This window comes from Epinephelus moara, chromosome 21, assembly GCF_006386435.1.
Source record: "Epinephelus moara isolate mb chromosome 21, YSFRI_EMoa_1.0, whole genome shotgun sequence".
NCBI classification, from domain to species: Eukaryota; Metazoa; Chordata; class Actinopteri; order Perciformes; family Serranidae; genus Epinephelus; species Epinephelus moara.
Window position 1 is genome coordinate 31845215 of NC_065526.1, and position 25528 is coordinate 31870742.

At 40.1% G+C, this 25528-nt stretch overlaps 1 protein-coding gene across 1 annotated transcript; it reads right to left on the reverse strand.

The window, feature by feature from the left end:
• Nucleotides 1-1041: 1041 nt before the first annotated feature.
• Nucleotides 1042-22589, reverse strand: tgm1l1 (transglutaminase 1 like 1). Its single transcript, XM_050033334.1, has 14 exons — nucleotides 22417-22589; nucleotides 16754-17040; nucleotides 16401-16595; nucleotides 12166-12417; nucleotides 8770-8888; nucleotides 7633-7740; nucleotides 6973-7150; nucleotides 6212-6350; nucleotides 5253-5445; nucleotides 4663-4816; nucleotides 4059-4343; nucleotides 2768-2928; nucleotides 2496-2632; nucleotides 1042-2374 (listed from the first exon to the last, which is right to left on the reverse strand). Exons 2-14 carry the CDS (start codon nucleotides 17037-17039, stop codon nucleotides 2230-2232), a joined length of 2352 nt encoding a protein of 783 aa, XP_049889291.1. The 5' UTR covers nucleotide 17040; nucleotides 22417-22589; the 3' UTR covers nucleotides 1042-2229.
• Nucleotides 22590-25528: the final 2939 nt, after the last annotated feature.

Consider the following 25528-nt stretch of genomic DNA (forward strand, 5'->3'; position numbering starts at 1 on the left):
CTGTAGAAACATGGCAGTGCAACATCATGGACAACCGCTCCTTAAGTGGATATAAACAACTCATTCTAAGGTAACAAAAACACAGTGGTTCTTATTTTCAGGTGATTATGCGCTAAATAAAACATACTTATTATATTCCATTTATGTTCTAAATCGTACACACTGGTCCTTTAAGTAAAAGTAGCAATACTAGGATGTAAAAATATACACACAAAAAAGAAAATAGAAATGCAACAGTACGTGGTATTTTTGACAAAATTAACTGTATAATAAAAATTCAAATAAAAGTAAATGTACTTCTAAGGCAGCAGAATGACCCCTGGCACTGTTTTATTATCATGTATTCTCTGATTATGATTATTACTGATGTATTAATTGTTTCACTGTTTTGTATGTAAAGTTTTGAAGTGGAAAAATAGCTGGTAAATACAGCCAGTAAATAAATACAGTGGAGTAAAAAATTAATATTTCCCTCCAAAAAATGTTGCGGAGTCAAAATATAAAGAAGCATTAAGTCCATGCACCACAAAACAGTACTATTTCAATAAATAAAGGCTACTCTGTTTCATTCCAACACTGACCCTCTTCCCATGCTTTTTTTTAAAAGACTGCAGTTAATATATAGTAAGTTAAAGAAAAAAATAAACACTGCATTTTGCAACCAATAAAACACAAAGCAGAAGGGAAGAATAAGAACATAAATATATATAACATTACCTCATCAGTCCCAAGGCATGTCAGAGGAAAAAAATAGAAAATAAAGCATTAAGTCATCGAGATCTTGAATCATGAAAGGCAACAAAGGTGTGTTACCTGCCTCAAGTTACGCAATTTAAATGAGTCACTATACAGCAAATCATACCTCACGCAGCACACTTTTTTTTCAGGTGAAAAAAGGGTTGATTGCAAAAATGGAAAAGTACAGGTAGCCACTTGTGTCCCCTTAAAACTCTGGATTAAAAATAATAAATTCTTTCATTGCCATCCAGTCAAGACTTGTCTCATGTTGTTTAGAAGTAGAAAGTCACTCAGGAGTCAGCCATCATTTCAGCGTAAGGTTTATTACCATCACAACACATACAATACTGAAAAACAGTCCAGGTAGATATGGTAGATAAATAATGTAATGTTATTAAAATACTTCAATTCACATTGTAGTTTGTAGTGCTGAAGTTAAACAGATGAGAACCAGCTGAAGCTGAAGTGAATTAAGGCCACTGTGGTCTGATGTGGTTTGCTTGAATTCACAGCAGTAACCAAGTCCGATTTTTCAGGTAAGATGCAATATATTGTAAGGATGGCTTCAGTGTTATTATACACACACATATGGAGAGGCACACACAAGACACACAAAAGCATCTGGTAAAATTCCTCCCAAGGGAACAGTTTGGTTTGCATTCTGCAAATGGAGAGCTTCACTTGTTGGTTTTCAAAATAAAGGAGGCGTGAGGAATTTGCATTCATCTGGTGATTAAAATAACCTTTTAGCCATGTCCTTGTAGGTTTCAATTTTTGGAAATCACCATCGTTAATTGGTACGGGGGAAAAAATACTTTATCTTTTCAACAATAATTACAAGTGTTTCAGTCAAATGTGACAGAAAAGACTTGGGAAATTATAATAATGTGCCCTTTGCAAAATGTCAATGCCAATTTCAACATCATTCCCTTTAAAAACACCTCACAGTACTCTTCCTTCATGTGAGCCACATGAGGCTCTTTTTGTCTAACAGCACTTTTCACATATGTTTTTTTTAATGACAAGCTATAGGAATAACACACATACAGTATTTACATTATCACAAAATGATCATGACCTGACTTTCTGCACCTTCACATGCTTTGGTCAGTGTCTTGAAATGCACTAGTGTTTTGACAGTCTGTGTAATTTGACAGTTTTATAACTTCAAAGTAAGAACGCTTGTTAATTAAAGCACTTCATTTGCATGCATTTAATCCCTGCTGCATTACTTCACTACAGTTTAGAACTTTCAGAGCAAGGCAGACGTGTGAATTTATATTATTTTAAGTTAAAAAATATAATACTGATAGTGCTACAGTTGCTAATTGTCTATTCATAGTTTTAAAAATAACAAAAATGTTGGTTCAGTACAAAATAAGCAAGATAGTTTAAGATACAGGAACTCAGGACCCTTTACATATAGTCAGAGGCACTCAGCTCATGTTTTATAAGGAAATGAAGTGACATGACAGGATGTGATATCGCCTCTTATTGCTCAAGAACGACAATATCGGCCACTCCATGCACTTGCGTGAGCTGTTTACAGTCAAGAGATGCCACCAGCTTCCTAGGTCCGGGCTGGGTGGGGATGAAGTGCTCTGTCAGTGTCACTGTGGAGTGACCGCCTACATCACTGTGAGAGGAAATGAAAAAAAGAGGAGTGGGATATTAGTCTAGAGAGGGAAATATTGAGGGAAATGTGTGGTGACAGAGATAACCAGGCAAAATAAGAAGGAGGCGTCTCATGTTCTTACCCAACAACCACTTCATGGCCCTTCTGCAGACCCAGGCCCTCCACTCTGAACACCACTCCCTTTAGCATACGTGGCAGGGGGTTGGTGAAGGTAATCTTGGCTGCCATCTCCTTACCAACAACTGCTTCTCCCAAAGGCTGCCAGAGGATAATTCAAAATGTGTCAAGAGGGATAAAGAAGACATTTTCCTATGCTTTTCCTTTTTTTCCAGAGTGAATACTGCTCTGCACTACTAGTAATCCTGGAAATGTACAGAAAAATAGAAAACCTACCTTGATGATGAGGTCAGGTGTACGGAGCCTGAACGTGGTCTGGTTGGCTAGCACTTGCTGGGTCTCACTGACTCTTCCAGACAGGGTCAGCATCAGAGCTGCCTGATCCACCAGCTGGTTTTGGTACTGTTGGTAGGGCAGCACCCACTCAATGGTCTTTTCTGTGTGGGGAGGTACAAAAAAGGGTCTGGGCTCAGTATTCAGCATTTTCACTACGTAAGTTATACTCTATCAGCCCCTTCCAGATTTGGCAGCCTTTATTTAGGGACTGTTTCAGCCTAAATGCCTGTTTTTTAGGGTAGTTTTTCTTAATAAAAATTGTGATGTATGTTGCAATATTTTTTAGATGTTGTGTATTGATGGAGCAAGTGAAAATCAGAAAATAGTTGCAATTTTGGGGGGGTAATTTGGAGGTAAATCATTAAAAAGCAAAGGCAACTTGTTCCAATGTGAATAAAACCGCACTGTTCTGAGTGTTTTATGTAACCCTGTCCTCATGCTTTAGTCATTCTGTGGGTGTGTTTTGCATTAGAAAAGTGTTTGTTGAATCGATGTTTGTTCCACCACAATGTTGCACATGGTGCAAAACAGTTTACCCCTGCTTTTATGCAGAACATGAGGGAATCGCCTTGCCTGGTCTTCACCTGTAATTTTTGTTGGTAAATGTGAGACATTCCTTTCACACATGTATGCATTTTAACAACCAGAAATAAGGAAGTGAGTTTGTTGACACTGCACAGGGGGCTGCTATGATTGGTGAAACTTATAAGAAACTTCGATTGGTCAAATCTGCAGAACAGTCGCTGTGATCAGACTAAAATGCAAGGTCGCGCAGAATTTATGGGGACTGGTTGAATTAGCATGTTGCAATCGCAACATCCTAACATCGTGGAGGTACTGACTTCCTTTTGTATTATTAGCTTATTAGCTTAGCATAAAGATCATAAACAGGGGGAAACAGTGAGCCTGTCTCTGTTTAAAGATAACAAAATTACCCCACGGGCACCTTCAAAACTCACTAATAATAATAATAATGTTGTTGTGAAATCCAAGCAAAAACCAAAGTGTAAAAAAGTCAGCTAAGTATGTGTCGGGTGTATGACTTTACTGACATGGAGTAAAGCATCAAGCAGCAAAGGAAGTGCATCAACCATTGCACAACAAAACAGTTTGCTAGACGATCTGGTCTTTGCGCCAACAGTGCTAACAATTACACACTTCCAAATGCTATGGGGGGAAAAGTTTTATGAATATAGATTCTTGCAGGATTAAAACTTAGTGGAAAGCCAACCTTCATTGGGCAAAAGCTCCACAGCCATCTGCTCCTTCTTAATCGTGCCCTTCAGCACACCAGTGTAGTACATGACAGCCACCTGGCTGTGCAGAGTGGTCCGACGAGGCTGCGAGCTCAGGTTCTTCACCAGGATGGTCAGCTGGGCATCAGCACCCATCAAAGGCCCCTCACCCTCCATCTTCACCTCGACGCTCACATCCTCCGCCATGGGTGTGGAGTAGACATCTGGCTTGCTGCCATAGCGACTGGCAGTCTCCACGGCGATGCGTTCCTCTTCTGAACCTGATACAGAGGGAGGGAGAGAATGTGAGCGCACTTCACTGTGTCTGGTGTTTCAGGATTTATTGACAGATATGAGAGATATGGCATGGATCCTTCAAACTAAGCAAACATCATATTTTAATATTGCGAAGAGCAGGTGAACAGTTGAGGGGTCAGACAAGGGGAATCTATGCACAGTGAAATGATCTATGCAGCCAGAGAGTATTAAATCATAACATTTAAGATTGTTCCAGGTAGCATAGAAATAATTCTGTCTGGTTCTGGAACATCAATCTGGGGAAGAAATGCAATTAGCAAAGTACGATATGCATGCCAGTACCTTCTTGGTGTTTGTACAGGTGTGTGATGTCTGCCCGCTCATCAGAGCCTACAGCTTTAGTGCTGATGCAGTGGCCGACAGCTTTCTTCTCACTGTGGAACTGGCTGAAGGTACCGTCCAGGTTCCTCTGCCAGTAGATCTTGTCACTGTTGACCTGGAAAGTACCCACAAACATGATCAGCTCAAACATCATAGTACATGAGAAGTTTGCCTTGCATACCAATGATGAAGTTGAACCAAAGTATGCAACAGTCTTATTCATTATTTATCTTTGCACAGGTGGATAATGAAGAAATTCCTCTTTGTTATTTCTCTGTGAATAACACGGCTGAGTTCTGTTCTCGTTCTAACAAGAGTCAGGTACCTATTCACAGTCCCTATTCAAAGAAAATGACTGTCAAGAAGCACTTAATGATATCTATTAAACTTAAATGTTTCACAGGTCATAGTATGTATAGTTATTCTCCACCTTTTTAAACCCTTTAACCTGCAATATAATTTGACTAGCTTTTCCTAACTATGGTAATGCATCAAAACGAACCTTGAGAGAACTAAAAGGAAACACACACATGCCAATTTCTAGCACTTACCTCAGCAAAGACAAAAGGTGTGTCGTGTTTGAGGTAGACCTGGCCAGAGCGGATGGCGTTGATGGAGGCAGGGCCACAGCGGAAGGTGCCCTGACTTGTTTCCTGGGGAGTAGAGTCAACAGCCTGCCAGCCTCCATTACCAGGGGGCAGGTCAGGTCTCGCCATCCAGCAGTCATTCCATACGTGGAAGTTCCTAGATGGATAGATATAGTGTTAATTAGTGAGTTATAGAGGTGCTGGTTTCTGGATTTTGTTACCTTTGGACAAAGCCAAAGTAGCTAAAATAAACTAAGCTAACCGTACCTTGCTTAGCCTCATATTTACTGGATAAATACAAGAATTGTATAAACTTTCTCTTTTAACTCTCAGCATGAAAACAAATGAGCAAATTTAACAAAAATGTTAAATCATTTCCTTAAGATTACATTGTATATTCTTCATTTAAACTTTGTAGAAGCCTCCAAATTTCATATTTGTGTTACTATGGTTTCATGAACGTGTGCAGGTTAGGCAAAAGTGGTAGCAAACATTTATGGAGCGTGAATGGATAGAACGTTGTAAAAGGATAAACAGAAATTGGATCCAAAATTATATAGGGAGAATCAATACAAATGAAGTTTGCTAACATCGCTACATTTAGCTACATTTAGCTACATTGCAACAAGTGCCTGGTGTACTTTAGCTTTGTAACATTAGTGAGGGGTACACAAGAAATGGCAGACATCATTCTAAGGGCATTTTAAGGATGCAAGTCAACCAAATAGCAGATAGATACCAGATTAGCCTCTGCAGTCCGAGAGGAATTGTAATTGAACAAGCATGACGTCTCTGAGGTTTCAGGTTAGAGGGGACTGCTTTCAGAGCAAATCTAAATATACGGCACATTCCTAAAGTATGGATTTAGCAGCAATCAATTTTCCTAGAATGTTGTCACGGTCATGTAAAGTTACACATCTTACCACACAGAGTCACTATTGAGGTAGTCGATCGGCTCCAAATTCTCATCAAAATAGACATCATTGGTGAGGGATACATCAGTATCGTGAGCAGACTGGAAGTTGGTCACACTGCGGGCGGGTATGCCAAGACAGCGCAACACTGGCAACATAAAACAGACAGAATAGAATAATTAAAACCCAATTTACAAGGTCATTTGATAATCACATTATGTTCCCAGATGCTAACAGTTGAGCATAATGACTTCAGACATTTCTGCTATGATGGCATTTGCATGGTTGCATGTGATTTTATTATCCTGGCTGACTGAAAGCAACACATGTGGCTCTATAGGTGACAAAACTAGGAGGTATGACAGGAATGCCAATGCGAGGTATTTAGGGTGTGTATGAGCTACGACTTGCTATCAGGTGCAAAGGTCAGCTGGCCACCATGTGAGGGACCCCGCATACATGCACAATTCTGTTACAGAGCAGTGAGAGCTAATAGAAAGGGCCTGATAGACAGGAAGCCATGATCAGAATCATTTGACTGTTAATCAAAGTCACATGAATACTGGGAAAGTCAAACACTATTCTGTATCCTTTGCGTTGTTTGCACATGCACACACACAACACCCACATACAGTGTAGTGTCTTCATACTCCTCTGTCATACAATCTATAGCTTTCCACCCTCTAAGCTCCAATCTTTCTCTCTAATCACACATTTTTCTCTCACACGGCATCACATGCTCTCTCTGTTTTATTCTTCATCAGCCTCACCCGTTGTAGTGACTCCGGAGAACACCCAACACTGTCCATATGACACAGGCGTTCCATTGGAGGAGTGGTACTTCCTCAGGATCTCCACGCTGCTGCTCCATGCCGCAGGAGAGACTCCGTCAGAGTAATCCCCAGACCAATTCCCCACCAGAACCCCAAAGTCATCCTGAGCGTTAATCTGAAAAGAGGATGGGGATACAGGCAATTACAAGTGACTGCTCTCATTTACAAATTAAAATTAGAATTTTCTGAGCAGAACATGATTAGGGCCGTATAATGAAGACACTGAGTTCTTGTCCTCTGCAATGTTCTTGGAAATCTGGGGTTTTGGTAACCTGAGGTACAGCTTTAATTTATGATTTAAAACACATGGAGGGTATTTCATAGGCTTTTGCCAGTATTTTTTAGGATAATTATATTAACATCTGACTACTTTTAGACCAAAAAGTAAAATATTCAGTATTTTCTAATCAGAATTTTATTATTGGCACTGCTTAGACACAGCATATCTCATTATAAAAACTAAATACACTGTAAAAAAAAAAAAAAAAAAAAGGTTAACGGAATAAATGAAATATGAACACTGGAGGACTTGGACTCATGACCTCGGTATTTCTAATATCCTGAGATAGTGGGATGTTAATATAAAACAAAACTCACCATGGCAGATAGGACTCTGACCACGTTGACAGGATCGCCTCGACCAGATGGAGGCATGTCACTCTTCTCCAGGATAAACAGGCACGCTTCCAAGATTCCCTCATGAAACTACAGCCCAAAGGAAAAACACAAATCATCAGCAAAGGAAATTAATTCATTCATATGGGGATTCTGATCACATTACTGGGTTGACGAAATACTGCACTATTTAAAGACAAGTCTTACTATTAAAACATCAATAAACGATACCTACAACAAATGAGAAATAATCTATCAGCCTCCATGCTGTACATTTTTTTTTACATTTTTGGATGGCCTTATGGCACAAAACAAGAAGTTGCTGCTGTTCCTTAGGCACAAATGGAAGTTGAGGGATGGTGGAAGACTGATAAGGCTACAGAAGCATAACTTAAATCATTTGCCACTGATGATTATTAACAGACTGCATTAAGAATAGATACCAACAGGCATATCACCGTAGGAACATGATGTTGCAAAATAGACTTTCATTTTGAAACAACTAAGCAACTAAGAAAGTAAAATAAAGGTTTGTGGTCACCTATGGTTGGCCATTCATTCATCTGATAATTGTGAATCATACGATTATTTCTGATGATATTCTATATCTTACTTATTGTTAAGAAATCCCAGGAGAAGCCCAAAGCCAACAATTGATTTATCCCACTGACAAGTATTCCTTGTTCCTTGCTAAAGCCTGATATATCTTATTTTTCTGTGCCCTACAATACAGCTCCAGTGTTGTCCAAAGAAGTATTCACAACACATCAGTATTGCACTGCTACTGTGCTTTGTTTGTGTCAATACCACATACACCATCCTGCTGCTGCAAATACTCTAGTGCAATGGATGTGTATTAATCCACAGATTAAAAAAAAATACTTCCAAACAAATGTATAGTTGACTTTTGAGTATATGTAATAAAAACTACAGTGCCCAGCTGTTTTAGAGAGGTACTTAGCATTCTTTTTTCAATAAAACTATATATGTGTGACCCTGTTTTAAAGATTTTCCTTTCCAGTAGGAACAGATTGGTGCCAAAGACAATGATGTAATGATTATTCAAAACCACAAGTGTTCAGTATTTTCCAGTTACATTTTGTCTTTCGTCGTCCGTACCTGTCCAAAGTTCCACGTGCGAGCACCTATTTGTTTCTCTGTGCCGTAGTAAATCCTCCCAGTGTCATTCAGAACGTACTCCTTACTCTCCTCTTCGTCATCCAGGAACACTGTGTCCTCTGAAAAGACATGACAACATTAAGCTACATCATTGAAATCAGGCATTACAAAACTAAAATTGATCCTATTAAACAAGCCTTGACAGGAAATACAAAGAAACACTTTTTTTTGTAGAACAAGGATTTGTTTTAATGATGTTGCCTCAAGGCCAAAATTTTGGCTTTCCCTTTCCCTCTGTCTGTAAGAATCCATGCTTTAATCACCTCTTCAGTGACTAAACCGCTCAAGAATGTGATTTCTTTTCACAAATTATGTGACAGAATCCCCAAGGCCAGGAAATAGTTAGGAAACACAATGACTCCATGGACCTTGCAGTGGGGCCCACACTCATTTATGGGAAACAGTCTGTTTTGAGACACATCAGGCCCACAGACTTGGGCGTGCACCCATGACATGAACTTCACAAATCTGTGTCTTTGTTTTTACACCACTTTTATCTCTTGCTGTTGCCACAGTGATTACCAGTGGGTGGAGAAAAGGAACATGACAAAAAAAAAGAAAAAGGGTATTCAGTCAGAGTATTCAAGATGGACATGAGAAAAATCAAGTGGAAGGAAGAGGTTTAACAAAGTCATGAGGGACGAGTGAGAGAAAGAGGGGAAGTTATGCTTGGGAGGGAAAGAGGGGAGGGAGTGAGGGGGAGTGGAGCGTAACAGAGTGTCTTGAGATTTTACAGGAGAAAGTAGAGGCTGAGGCTGACAGAATCTGGCAGCTGTGATAATTTTGGTTTTCGCTTCTTCTTACTGAATATTTCTGCAATGTAGGGAGAAACACACACACAAAGACACAGGAGCATATGAAGGAGGAGGAGGCCAGAAAACAGAGCAACAGAGCTGGGATCGGGTCAACAGATAGCAACAAGGGAGGAGGACTGGGTGGGAAAGCATATTAAAGCAGGAAATACACATGGAGGCAGTAAAAGCTAGGGAGAGGACAGGTTGTCACCAGCTGCAGGATTACTGTGAGCTCGCCCCATGGCGTTTTTATACAGTAATTGTAGGATTTTGAATTTTATGAGCGTGAGGGAGAGATTGGTCTCGGGAAGAAGAGATTGAAAGAGGGAAGAGGAGATTGGGCTTGCTGCCAAAAGCAGCCACACCATAATGAAAGACAGACCGTCTTTTTTATCAAATCCAGGTTCACTGTTTTTTATTTTGCTGTGTTGCAAATACACTTATTTTTGTCAAATATCCTGTGCAGATAGTTTGCAGAGCTCAGCACACTGAGAGAAACTCAGCAGAATAGACAATGGAGCTCATTTCCTAAGGCTTTTCTGTATACGGCAGCATTAATACAGCATCCAACAACTACTTGTTATGTATACAGCAGAGTAATGACATCCTGAACAGAGAATGAAGTCACGCTAACTCTGTGTGTGTTGTGATCTGAATGTCTCTGTTTGTTGTGGTAGTGGTTAGTGCACAAGTCCCTGTGTGTGTATTCCATTGGTTAGCTAATTGTTAAAGCTCTGCACTGTGCTCATACGGTGGTTAACCTACTGCTGATGACGTCATCCTGACCCACGCTGTCATCACAGAAGCCTACCAATTTTCTTCAGGTTGACACCGTTAGCTATGTCAGCATTGTTGCCATTGTTAATGCTGTTCGTGCTGTTAGCATCATTAACTGCTAGCCAGCAGCTAAGCCTCCTCCATGTTTAAAACCATGTAATGCTATATAATGCTCATATACAGGTGTTTTAATAAGTGCACATAATTTAAACTATCCAGACTCATATGTAGCTGTGACTGTTTATAATGCTTATAAAATGGGTGCATAAAGGCTATAAATTCTAAAATGTGTATGATTCACATACATCTTCAACTCAGCAGCACAGATGATCTACACAGTCAGCACAGTTTCAAAGTGGATACCTGAAATTAGTGCCAGTCGTCCCTCATGACTTTGTGATATCACAGTGAGGCTGACCTTTGACCTTTTGGATATAAAGTGTCATCACTTCATCATTTTATCATGTTAGACATTTGTGTGACCTCAACCTTTGACCTTTGTTCACCAAATTCTAATCAAATTATCCTTGAGTTCAAGAGCATGTTTGTGCCAAATTTGAAAAAAATCCCTAAAGGTGTTCTTCAGATATTGCATTCACGAGAATGAGACAAATGGACAATCCAAACACATAATGCCTCCGGACACAACTATCACCAGTGCAGAGGCATAAAAAATTAAAATGATCTCTACTTTTTTCAAATACAAACATTAAGGAAAACCTACACGGCAAGTTGGACCATCTTAAGACAGCGCAAGAATGAAGAATGGGACAGTTCATGCAACAGATGAATTTATATAGATAGATATCAGTTCTATTTAAGCCAACGTCTGTGTTTGTTAATCATTCACCAGACCTTAAAAGAAAGTGTCTATGACATTCAACTAATGACAGAAACACTCCTGAATGACTGCTAATGTTGCTCTGCTGGGTCTGCAAATAAGCAGCACTCTGCTAACATGTTAGGCATACGAGCTTAAAAGGGGGATTATATGTCATTTGTGTTTACAGTTTGTTTTTGCTGCCCCCCCACTGGCTGAAAAAAATATGTTAGGCTTAACTACATGATGGGAAAATAGGTATATTTGATTAAATTACCTTCTTTTTTTTTTATCTGTGATCATTTTGAAAATCAGAAAATACTGATAAACCCCACAAAAGTGTTGAATTTTTGCACAAGCTAAAGTTAAAACTGCAATCTGTATGTACGAATGTCTGAAGTTGAAGGTCTGTTTCATCTTGCAAACTGTTTTGGTCCCAAACATAGTTCAACATGGTGCTTAAGTGACATAACCAAGTGTGCCAGCAGTCTTGAATCAAAGCCAGTGGAGTTACATAGTTACACACAAGGTCACACTGGAGCTATTTGATGGACAGCAACATGCTCATGGATTGAGTTGGCCCTTCTCACCCATGTGTGACTCCTCTCAGAGATTAAAACAGACACCTACTTTGTGCCAGTGCCTGCTATCAGAATGCTGATGCTATTCGTAATATAGCAGCAATGCTCTGGGAACACTTTCCCTGGTAATTGGGCTGTATCAGACAGTTCTACTGCAAGAAAAATATTGACTCTTTGAAGATAATCCGCCTCAAACCTAATAGTAAGGCTGATAATAATTCCAGACATGTTATGTAATGCTGTCTGTCTTTTTTCCTTCATTTTTCTGCTCTTATCACCTATTACCCTTCTTCTTTCCTCTCCACATTCTTGCCCTCGAGCTGTGTAAACCCTCTGGTCCCTTCACATCCCCTGCCAATCTTACCTTCACACCAAGGGTTGAAGAGCATAACGATGTTCTTGCTGGAGTTGTAAGTAGATGCCGCCTCGCCCATCGAAGAGCTTGTTGTCACCGTGAGCCCGTACAGACCAATCACAGCACTGGCTGGCGAGTTGACGGACAGCTTGACCTTGTTGCCATTCTGCTCTACAATCTTTGCCTCCCAGCGTTCATCCTCCAGCTGATCCACCAGTGGGATGATGACATGGGTGCCTTTGGCCACCAACGGCAGGGGACCTACACCACAAGGGTTATATTTAAGTCAGGTTGCACCAGGAATATAAAAGAAACACTGTAATATAATCTTCATGGACAAAAGCCTTATGTATTATAAAACAATTCATGCTATGCTTTTAGGTGGTACAGTCAAATGTGGGCTTTGAATTAATGTGCAAATTTCTACACAATTAAAGGAACAGCTTTGACATTTTAGGAGATAATGGTTATTGCAACCCAACTCTGTCTCTCTAAATATGAAATGAGAGCCTTGATAATGTTATTTAGCATACAGACTGTAAACAGGGGAAAACTCCTCGCCTGGCTCTGTCCAAAGTAAAAAAAAAAAGCCTACCAGCACCTCCAAAGCTCATTATTATTAAGTTATTTCATGTTTCATTAGTTCATTAGTAAAAACGGAAGTGCCATAGTGACTTTTCTAGGCAGAGCTAGGCTCGCTGTTTCCCCTGTTTCTTGAGGGACTACCCATTATTTTGCTCCCATTGGACCGAAAGCCCATTTCTCCAACAACCCGGCTATCCCCAAAACAAATGCCCATTGCCAAAGTCCCATTTCTCTGACAATATACATTCCCTACAGTTAGACAACCCAATGGCCAGAAAAAATGTGCGCTTGGACATTTCTGTAAACCACAGATACATAACATTTGTCAACAACACAGTGATGAATGTGTTTTTAAGGTTTATGCAAGAAAGAAAAAGATCATGTTTTGGCTTAAAACTCCCATATTTGGTAGCACAATAGTTGCTGGACAAGCAGAGATGGGTCACTAATAACACCCAGGATTTGTGGCTCATCACTTGTAAAAAGGTCTTTGGAGCAACAGGCATTTGTTTTTGGGCTTTCAGTCCAATTAGACATTTTTCAGACTAATAGGGCTTTGGAATATTGGGCCGTCTAGTCTTTGTGCTAAGTTAAGCTTGCAGTCTTGTCATAGCTTTGCATGTAACGGACAGAACTCTTGGCAAGAAACCGAATAAATTCCAAAATGTTGAGATTGAGGTTAACTGTCTGAAGGCAACTGATTCGCTATGAACCAATGGAGCTATTAAAATATCTCGCCATCAAAATACCTAGCAAAACATTTCATATGAAAAATGTATAACGAAAAAAGCTCAAGAAGAAAAAAGCCAGAATGTCTGCAATTCAGAAATACATTCCCATATTTGACATGAATTTTTGAATGACATTTTGCTTTCTATATGTGTGAGAAAAGTCAAACTGTGCAGCTTGACAAAGTGCTTTTCAATTCGTCTGATTCTCAGCTGTCCTTGAAAAGTTGAATTAAATAAAGTTGGAAGTGGCAGTGGAAGGACGCCATTTCAATATGCAGCTGGGAATGGAGTAAACTTGATTATTACCGTCACAGTAATTGTTAGTCTGTTCCCACAGTGGATAACACAAGCATAACAAACTGTAAACCACATACTGTATGTGTATCACAGCTCCTTGCCCGGCTGTGCATAGTTTGTCTGAGTAAACAAAAACTCTGCTCTGGAAAACCTCCCACACTGCACTTACGCACGCATCTCTGCAGAAAGCCAAGCACAGTTGGGAGTGTTTCATCTTATGACAGTCAGCTTGGAATTTATTCTTTTAAGCAGCCTGATATTTTACTGAAGGCTGACAAACTACCAAAAAAAAAAACCCACTTTGTGTAAACTTTCTCTTTAAGAAAAATTAATATATCAAAGTTCATTCTAAGCCATTAGCATGATTAAAACAATTGGATGCTTTCCTCTGAGCTATTTGTGGCACCCTGCTGGGCTTTAGCTGCCATTTACTGAAGCAAAAATGGAGTTTATCAAGAGACCATTGTTCTCCATCCGACCGAGCCAGGACTTCCTTTCTCACCTCTTAGGACATGTTCAAAAGGAAATCAATGAAAAACATTTTCTTTTCTGCTGGTTCGGCTATACCTTCATTGAAAATTGAAAATCTTTATTCGTGCTAGTTGAACAAAATAACAGCTAGGACACTGCAGCCATACACAGACCTGCTTTTAGTGCATCACTTAGAATTCTTCCACAGCAAATGTGACTATGAAAGCAAAGGTAATGGGAGCCTGTCGAATGTGGATGGCTCAGATCGTTCTGTGCGTCAATTCTGTCTCTCCTTCGCCCTTCCCATGTAACTATCCAAGAAGCAGGTGACAGCAAATCACCTTTCTGTGGTGATGTAATGACCATTTATTCCTAAGTGTCTAGTAGATCACTGTAGTATGAGGCCTGTGAATACCAGAGCGAGGTGTCCGGTGTCCTGCGGTCTGGAAGCTGTAAACACTGTGGGGTGGTGGGTGGAATCCAAAACTTGTGGTGCAGATATGGCTGAACTGCTGCTGGATTTAAATGTGCTAGCTATGCTTGGCATTTTGACCATATTTCCCATGCTTTGTTTTGAGTCAGTCGTTCATTCCTCCCACTTTCACGTGGCCTTGTAGCAACTTCTGGTTAAAGGGGCACGCCACCATTTCTACACAAGATCAGTTTATTCATGATGGATATTCTAGTTGATAATGTTTTCCGTTGCTCTATAACAGTAGTTCCTAACCCTTTATTGTATGATCAACCCTCATAGACCTGTCAGATAAACTTCCCCATCATCAGCCATCATGTTTTCAGTGTTTTCAACCATTTATCTTTACTACTACTTCAACTGTTCAACAGTTTAGACCTCTACGCTCACTTGCTAACTCACTATGTTAATATTTTTTATAATGAAAGCATAATTTCAGGTTTTTTCAAATTAGTTGAGGTACTCTACAATCTTTCTACCGGCAACAGCTGAAGTACCCCCTTTGGTACATGTACCACTGGTTGGGAAAAGACTTTGAATTTCCTAGGATAACAAAGACATGCATGACCTATTCCACTCTCCTTCTGACTGGCTGGTACTTGTTGCCTTCACTGGTTGGATAGATTAACTTTAGGAAAGAGAAGTGAGATTGGTTAGGCTTAGGGTAAGAATGTCAGGGTAAGCCAATCAGAGACAGAGTAAGGCAGGTCATGCCTTCAGTATCCAACGCAAATTCGCCGTTGGGAATCTCTGGTCTAGAGGAGCCTCCTTAATTCTCAGAAATAATTATATCCTGGATTGGGCTTGGGCCCTCATATTTCAAACACAAATGTAGAGTCTGAGTGGGCATTTACCAGTAGCTTGGGGAGCAGTGGTATCTGCTGGAGCAAATGAAACCCAAACTTGCAAATTTACCAAGTTGGCATGTTTGCCATGACTAGGAGTGACTGACAACTTGTGAAGCTTTCGAAGAGCTTGCATGCTGAAGTCTGTTTACATTTTCCCAGAGCTCAGCACTATATCACATATATCGTTGCTTAAATGGTTGTAGGTCTATCCAGTTGCGTCCAGAGGTATTTTGATCTATGGCAATTATAACAACCCTTGAAAATCAAAAATGAACTGAGGGTTTCCAGGCTGAAATTATGTTTGCAATTTGGTCTGGCCAAGCTAATTTACCAGGTTCGGAGGGTTTACCTAAGCACTCATGAGTTAAATTATGGGAATTGTAGGACCCAGTGCTTTTGGAGCATGACCGATACTGGGTGCTAAAAGTCAGAATATCTTGGCCTCTGCTGCTTGGATTTTGTTCATTCTTTTTTAATCTGTGTCTTCTTACTCCCCCAAATGTATGAAAATGCAATGCTAAATATCTGCAGTATCCCTTTAAGTTCTATCTATATAGTTTGCTTTACTGCGTTGCATCTTTTTATTGTTACAGTTTTGAATCCCTTTTTACCTGCCTTCCACTTTGGGCATTGTCTTGCATCAGGGAATTTAATGCAACCCAAGACGACACAGTATATGTTTTTAACCCTAAACCATGCACACAAATAGCGCACCCAACTCTAAAACACTTCTACCTCTTCTGATGATCATACTGATGATATTTTTTTGTCATATTGTTCATAGGTTCTGTTAGAAGGTTTAAAAGATGTGCGCAGAGACACTGCCAATCCATTCCATACCTGTTTTCAGGTCCAGATGCAGCTTGTCATTGTCAGCACTGAAGGGCCTGTTAAGCTCCAGCTCCATCTGGAAGGTCTGTCCTCTGCGGATTATCATTTCATCCCCATGATACAAGTCGGTGTGATGCTCCTGTCTGTTCTGACCCGTCTTGGAGCTCAGCAGATCCACAGAACACACTGACAACTTGACAATGTCTGAGAGAGGAAGATTTACCATGAAATTGTGTGCCTGCATCACTGCTGCTACGGATTTGTAGAGGTGATATGTACAACATGCAAAAATAGTCTGGAGAGTTGAACTAAACCTAGTCAAAATTTCATACCACAGTTACCCCAAAAGTCAGTGACATTACCTTCCATTTCCTTTGCCTCTCCATTCTCAGGCTTTGGCTTGACAGGCTCCGGGGTCGGGGCTGGGGGTTTCACATATTCCACCTTATCTGTAACATCATAGGAGGTACTGCTCTGGCGCTTACAGCAGCATGGACACATCTTCCTGAACCAGCGGCGGCAGGCTCCCTCTTCCTGTTTCTTCTCCCCCTCTTTGTGAATGGTCAGCTCCACCCTGGTGGGTGGGGCTGCTCCAGGAAAACGCCCCACCTCTGACGTCCCTCTTACTGCTAACCTCTCGCCTGGCATTCTAGGAGACATTTTGGAAAAATGCTATTACAATAGGGGATTAAATTGCAGATACCAATCATCACATTGATTTATGATTATGTTTGTTTAGTACACAGATAAGATGATGGAATCCTGCTCCTCCTGAAGTTAAGTGTGTAAAGAAAGAATTACTGAAAAATAGTTATCAGCTATCAGCTAGCTATCAGATTTATTTTCTTATCATCCCTTTAATCATCTGACCACAGGCCATGGGCACAGATATGCAAAAGGCCCCACCACCTCTGCTACATAGCAGCAAGACACACAGACATCAAGGGCAAAACGTGTCTTTGTAGGCGTTTTGGGACTTTTTGTAGTCACTTTGTGTGTTTTTGTAGTTATTTTGTGTCTCTTTGCAATTCATTCGCATCTCTTTGTGGTCTTTTTTTTTTTTTTTTAACTTTGTGTTCATTTTGAGTCTCTTCCAAGTTGGAATGTTTTGATTGGCCCTGTGCCTGATAGGCCCATTCAGTAATCCATCTGGTTTTGGGACCCACTTGGAGGTCTTATCCTTAGGTTGTGAACCATTGCACAAGTGGTATCTATCAGTGCAAATAGTTTGGGTTTTATTTGACTAAGTTTTGAAATATTTGCCTCTGAGTAATCCCCAGACTTTGCTGTAAACAGTTTTACTGGAATCCCTCCCTACAAGAGAAACAGACATCATAAGAAAACTGCTGACTGCTTTGTGGTTTATCCACAGTAATGGGTGCATTGTTTCTGCAAAGAGATACTGCTGCTGAATCTCTAAATGATTTTCATAGTGACGTGAGTGCCACAAGCAAAACTCCATTCATCTTGATTGTATTGGGGTGAGAGCAGAAAGTTAAAGCCCAACAGCTTACCAACATTGTACAGCAGACGCAGTTTCCTGACTGTAAAGGTCATTGGCAGTGTGATACAGTACATTTCACTCCACCAAGACTTTGTTTTCATAACAATCTGATTAAAAAACTGTCCCCCACTTCTTCTTCTCTTTTCTTTTATCTCCCCATCATGAAACAGCAAATGCACTTTTCCTTTTACTTATTCCCACAATTACCACATTCCAGACTTGCACTCTCCTCAGCAGTCGGGCTTTCTTAAAGCATTCTGAGGTATTCATCCTCTCATCTTTGGCAGCTACACACTCTGAGCAATCTAACATACCTCCTACAAGCAGCTGGATTTCATCCGCTTCACCGCAGCTATTGTGGAATAATGTAGTTTGCGTGTATATCTCTGCAGATGTAAGTGTGCAGGACTGTAGATCATGTGAACATTTATCACACTGTCACATCCCCACCCTCATATAGTGTAATAATAATCACAACGGAATTAGCTCATTTGTCACGTTGAAGATAAGCCTGTCCTTCCTGCCCATCCGCCGATTTTAAAATTGGGCTCACACACACCAAATGTCAACATTAGGGACAGTGAAAGCAAAAGCTGTTTACTAGAACTAGAGCGAGAAAGACTTTCCCTCTCCTTTCCTTCCTTTTTCTCACCATCTGCAAAGTGTACCATCAAAGCCACACAGGGCTGTGGTGTTGCATGCAAAAAAGAAATCTATATTACCCTATACATTAAAGCACAACTGGAGTTTTGTTAGTTCTTGTAAAACGCCCATAAACTGTAATGAGATGCAGTAATGCACATAGACAGGAGAAATGCATCGTTAAGAAAACGTGTAGGCTGTTGCAGATGTTTGGTTTCTAGGGCAATTAGGCTATTCTCATTTTTACAAACACACTTCGCTGAACCCCATCCCCCTTAGTTGCTGTTGCTACTCCTGTCAAACTTAAGCACAGCATGTCTGGTGGCAGATTTACACTCAAACCTCTTAGTAATATTTTAAAAGCGAGGAGCTGATATTTCATACAGATACACAGACGCAGGATTCTGTCTTCTTACCACTGACTGTCAATTCTTTCCACTGAAATGACCACTATCACCAGCTTATTTTATCAACTATAGCCTGCTGGCTAATTAATGGTAACTGTGAGTTAGTTATAAACTGTATCTCCAACTGACTTCTTTAGTATTTCCAGCTGACTAATTTCGATATGAGTTTTATGTAATCTTAAATATGCGGGCTACTTGACGGCTAGTTGCAGGGCATAGGGGAGACCGGGGGCATTTGTAATATCTCCAGTTGCACCAATTAGAAATGAGACAGAACCGTGAAACTCATTATGCACATGGTTCTTCTTTGCCTGCAAAAGGACAAACTCATGTCTCATACTTTTTAAAAGTTTTTCTGCCAAGACTCAACTTAGACTTTTCATCCACAGTATTTTCTTTATGCTGTCAGAACTTTTGAATTATGTCAAGGAATTAAAATCTATATTCTCTATCTATCTAAAATCTATATTTAATGTTAAATATTAGGCCAGTGGTTAAGTCTTTTGCATCTCAATCTGGGGACCTGGGTTCAGTTCGCTGTCTGTGATTCAGAAGCTGTCTTACCTTACAGTCTTGACATTGCCATAGTGGTTAAAAATTCAATTCAATTATTATTTTTGGTTTGTAGTAGTAGCCTTGTATTGAAACTCATTAGGGCTTATTGAAATTCAGATTCAAAACCTGATTGGAGCCATTTAATTTTACACATTTTAAACAAGCTGCCAGTAGACAAAGTGATGTCTCATACTTGTCAGAGTTTTTGTTTTCAATTTGTATATTTATATGTTTAATTATACTGTTTTAATTAAACTGGAATTTTAACTGCGCCTGCATGTGCCAAATGCAACATTTGACTTCCAGTGTTTCAGTCAGGCTATGCTTGGAAAAAAACATTTGATGACTGTCAACATGTCGAGCACAAATTCACTTTACCGCTAAAAATTGTTAAAAATTCCCCCAGTCTCCCCTTGTCCTCAAAGGCTTAGCTTAAAGCTATATGTTCCATACATAACAATGTTTCTTTGGCAAATTTGTGGGTAACAAGTTATGGCTGAGGTTACTGGAGTGTAGACAGAGCCACTGACATTAGCTAAAGTCTTGATATAGGAGCATCTTGACTCCCCCCTAAGTTAACTTTCTGTTCAGTTCCTGTAATAGGATTTCCCCGATGTAAACTGCATCCCTAAAACATAATGTAGTTAGCTAATAGATGCTACTTGGCTTGGAGGAAACACAAGGTTACTGCTGTAGGCCTGCGTAGTAAGAATTGGGCAAGATGTTTGTGGTCTATGGAGCAGATAAACACAAAGCCATAGCCATAGTAATAGTGGTGGAGCTATGATAATCGCTGTTCGGGAGGAGGGTTAAGCAAATGGTCAGTTAGTATCTCTGCACATCTGCTTCGTCATTGTGTCCCATTATGTTGTCTTTGTTAAACTTCAGCGATCTGCTTTGCAAAGAAAAGCTAAAAGCTGAGGCTGGACAGGTTATGCAAGGTGTCATCAAAGGAAAGTCAGAGCATATTTCATACAGATAAGCAGCAGTGAGAGTCTTTGATAAAGTGCTGCTGCTTTTCTAAAGATTTCATGGTTAAATATTTGCATGGGACAGTCGTATCGAACAGGCTGAGCATGTCAGTTTTGGGAAAAAGACAGCGATAGTGAAGTTATGTGTTGCAGTTCAAAGGACAAGCAACAGCTGAGGAAGAGGTGGTCGGGAGGGGCACCACATTTCACAGTATCAGACCACCAAAATCCATGTGTGGGTGGAATGTGTGTGTGCAACTGGGCGTGTGTGATATACGGCCACTTCTGATTTTTCAACTCCTTGAGTTCATCTGCTGGTCAGATGATCGCTCCCTCCCTCAACTGTTTCCAAATCCTCTAAATATTTGGCAAAAACATTCATAATCATTGTGACAGACACAATGGCTCGAGTCAGCTGTGTGTATTGCAGCATGATCTCCACCCAAAACCGAAGTCACACTCACTGACCCTTTCTGTGCTGCCTTCGCTCCATCTCTAATTTTAGCAAAGAGGAACTGACATGTACGTTGAGCTGAAGTGAAAAGCGTGACAGGATTTAACACATCTTGGTTCGAGTGCAGTGAAGTTCAATATGTAAAATGGAGCTTCCGTGTCTTTTTCTATGCACTCACAGACAACTGGTGGCTTTGTATTTGTTGTGATAAAATGCAAGATACAATTCTAATTGGCTAAATAATACTGCAAATATGGACTCTTTTCAAATGTAACAACTGAACAAAAGCTTTTCGGGCTGTTTTGTTGGTAATTTGTGTCTTCACGGGCTTTAATAATGCCAAGTTATCTCACTACTGCACCTTAGGTGGCCTAAAATTGCCCAATTAGAGTCATCCACTCAACCCCCTAAAACCATGAAAAAGGCATTCCAGCGGCCAATTTTTTGGCGGTCTTGCTCTTCCCTCACACTTTAATGCACAAACTTAAATGAATTTATAATACAGCCACCAGCCAAGCTTGAAAACAAGTGTTACTTCTTCATCTTTTCTCCCCGCCCTGCCTATCACTACCACATGTATCACTTCTTCCATTATTCTGTGCCCTCTCTCTCTTTCTGCAGCTCTGCATTTCTCTTCAGTCAGTTTGTGCTGGCATGCCGGCACCTCTGGTATGCCCACTGGCCCCTGAGATAAGCGCTTCAAATTCAAGTCACTGTTTCCAAACAACAACACCAGCTTTAAACGACTGGGCTTGTTTGTCTGATATTGGGCCCATGATGCAAAATGAATTAATTGATTAAATAGATTTTAAAAAGTCTCACAGTTAAAGCCTGGAATGCCATCACATGCAGAATAAAAGGTTTAAATCCTTTGTACTGCACATCCTTTAAGGTGTTTGAGAGAAGAAAAGGGAATCAGCTGCAGCTGACTGGCCATCAACCAACAAGACTGAGCGGAGGTGAAAATATTTGAACCGACTGACTGTGTTCTTTACTAAACATGGACAATGCTTTAAAAAATTGGACAAACTTCTGAAAGATTGGAAGGATGAGAGAGCCTCCCTCTTATCAACTGCTGGAGACCCACCAGTTGATTATTAGATTTTCCTATTTGTTGCAATAAAAGTTCATCAAGTTCAAGGCTTAACTTTACCCAGAACTGCAAAAGACTGAGAAAAAAAAGGATGATGAAGTTCAATAAAAGCAAGTAAAAACCTTATGAATGGTGTAAGACCAGTTTTTATACTATTGCTATATTTTGATATGGTCTGTCCTTTTGTAAATGTGCTTAAATATCTCTTCCTGACTTTATAGGATGTGAGCCTCCCTCTCTGTGGTGGATCACCTTATAAGCCTCAATTGTAAGAGAGACTTTCTCTGGTCTGAAAGAAGAAACCGTTAGGTCATGTGCGCACCGCTTCAAGTTTACTCTTCTCTTAACAGCTCTCTTATTAGAAAAAAGACTTGGAGTAGGAGTGACTGAAAATCTTACTTTATCTGTGGGGATTCTTCTCTGGATCAGCGATGAATCCTCTGCTTCGTCTTGAGTAATTATCTCTCAGCGTCAAACTTTTGGAACTTTTTTTTCTTCCTCACTCGCTCCGTTCTTGGATCAGAATACTTATATGTCTGTCCTGGAATGTACCGCACGGTACTTTAAGCTGACACACACCCCTCATCTGCGCAGCTCAGCCCACCCCGCCCCACCCTCTACGAATTACGAACTGAAGTTTCCCACTCCCACCAGGAGGTCCCATTGCAATTTGGGCGCGCTGCGTAAAAGTGCGCATGTAGTGTGTGTGCATGATAAATAGCACACACAAACAGGGCGAGGGAGACTAAGAGGAGAAAGTTTGTTACGCAATACTTTCCAATACAGGAAGGGAGTGGGGGCAGACAGTCAGAGGAGGGCAGAGAGATAAGTATTTAATGTTTGAATGTGTACGGTGAGTCCTAGTGTGATCACCCAATAAAACCAGTAAATCAGAGGCAGTGGCGCCCTTGGCAAGCTCCTCCATGTGCCCTGTGAGCAGACGGGAAATAAAAGAAAGATTATAGAATCAGTGTATCTGTTAGTTTTACCATCTACAGATGTTTAAAATGTGCTTTCTTTACCATATCATATAAAATGTATATTTAGGCTACAGACATATGTAGTGGTTGTAACCACCAAAATAAACCCAAGCCACAGTTTGAGTGACATGTGGGTGATTCAAGGTTAACCACCTCTACAGAAAATCCCCTGTGTCAATGTTGTCCGAGTCACTCAAACATTACAAGATATTAAACTTCCCCAGCACACTTTCAGTTCTCCTCTGTTCTTCAGTTTACAGAGAAAAACCCTCTGTGACCTCTCATCCAAAAAGACCCATCCTAGATTTAAATCAACTGATCTCATGCCCAAAAATGCGACCTTAGAATTACCGGAAGAGATTTGATAAATAGAAGATGGCCAGAGCATTTACTTGCTGCTGCATACTGTTGATTTCAGTCCAGACCATCAACTCAGCAAAAGCACAATGTGATGAAATGTTTACCAGGTCATTTGTGTCATAGATTCCAGGTCTTTCAAAGTACCAGCAACCAATGAGAGCAAAGAGTGTTGGTGACTAAAGTGCACCAGTAAGTTTGTGGTTTGGCAGGAGATCCTAATGAAGTCATATCTGATACATGATGATGATGAGAAGGGAATACAAGCTGAGATTTACAGCAACAGCCATGATTGCTGCTCTGTAAGGCAGGTACTAAGACAGTACTTTTAACTACAGGCTAATATCAGTATGCTAACATGTTGATGTTTGGCAGGTACTGATATGTGTTTACCGTGTTCACCATTTTAGTTTAACCTCCCCCTAATGTCTGATCACACCAAAACATTAGGGGGCATGATCAGAATATACCTTAGGAGTACAAGAATCCCTTAATATTCAGAAAGTAATAAATTGTTTGACCAAAATATGTATTAATTTTGACTTTTGCTCTTATAATGTGCATAAAATTTCCAATTGACATTGATTTTCCATAACGCAATGAATCGTGAATGTATTTAACAAGAAGGCATGATGTGGTTCAAAGGAGAGAATCACTGCTTTTTTGGGTTGTGGCTAAAGCGGTTGCTAATTTTTTTCGAGACTGCAAAGCATAGGTTACATAATTAGTGACCTTATTTTTGTAATTTTCATAAGCTAAACAGTGAAGTGATGCTGGTGTGAAAGGGGTCTATACTCGACTTATAAAAGCTGATGTGAACTTCCAACTAGTGTCCAGTGTAGCCACGACCCCCAATATTTGTGCTTTGGCTGTGTTTGACATCATATGAATAACTGTGAAAGGAACTGTGACATCATGCTTTTCTTTGTAAAACTACAAAAGAGATTGCATATTGTTGATTTCACTCCAGAGCTTTGACTCAGTAAGATTCCAGGTCTTCCAAAGTACCAGCAACCAATGGTAGCAGACAGTGTGGATGACTAATGTGCACAGGTAACTTTGTGGTTTGGCAGGAGATCATAATGATGTCATGTGTGATAGTATATGATGATGATTAGGGAAGACTCAAGATACATATCTAAACCTGCCTTGTTCTGCCATTTAAATGGTTGCGTCATCCCAGCTGAGATTTACAGCATTGGCAATGCTAGGTGCTCTGTGAGGCTGTGCTAAGGTACAACAGAACTTTAAACGAAATGCTAATGTCAACATGCTGACATGCTCACAATGACAATGCTAACATGCTGATGTTTAACAGGTAAATGTTGACCATGTTTATCACCGTAGTTTATTGTGTGAGCATGCTACACTTGATAATTGACGCTGAACAAAAGAAACAGCGGAGGCTGTTGTATTAAGGCTTGTTCTGCGGGTATTTGTTCATAAACATAGGCCTAAATATTGGACAAACTGAAATTTCGACCTAAATCACCCCGTGGAAGAATCCACAAGAAAAGCACTGGAGCACTCAGATCACTTGTGATGAATTTATTTGTGACTAACGTTTCAACGCCAGCTGCGTCTTCATCAGAGTCAAACCTTCAACCTGTTGATGGAGCTGGATGAAATGTCAGAAGATTACCACAATCATTTGAATATCATTGTCATTATCTGAGAGTAGATGTAAATAGTTGACTACGAGCAAACCAGAATTTAATCATTTATTATTACTTTCCAAATATTTCTTACCCCACAAGCTTTTGACTGTCTTTATATACTGTAGGCTATACTGTCTGTGCAAAGCATTATGATTTTTTATTAGCTCCATTAGAGCAATCCTCATTTCAACTGCCAACAGTCTACAGCCTCATTATCAGCTCTGCATTTTGGCACAGTGTTGTTTTGAGTGAAATGCCAACGTCAGCATGCTAACATGCTCAGGATGACAACAGTAACATGCTGATCTTAAGTAGGTATAGCTATTACTATGTTCACCATCTTAGTTTATGATTTTAACATCGGCAAATTAGGACTAAAAAGAAAGTAGGCTATAGCTTGACTGGACTGGACAAATATGAGTTTGGATCTAATGGCAGTGGATGGATTACCAAAGTTTTTCCAAGTCATCCTTGGGGGGCATGACTATCTCTACCAAATTCAGTGTATATTGATTT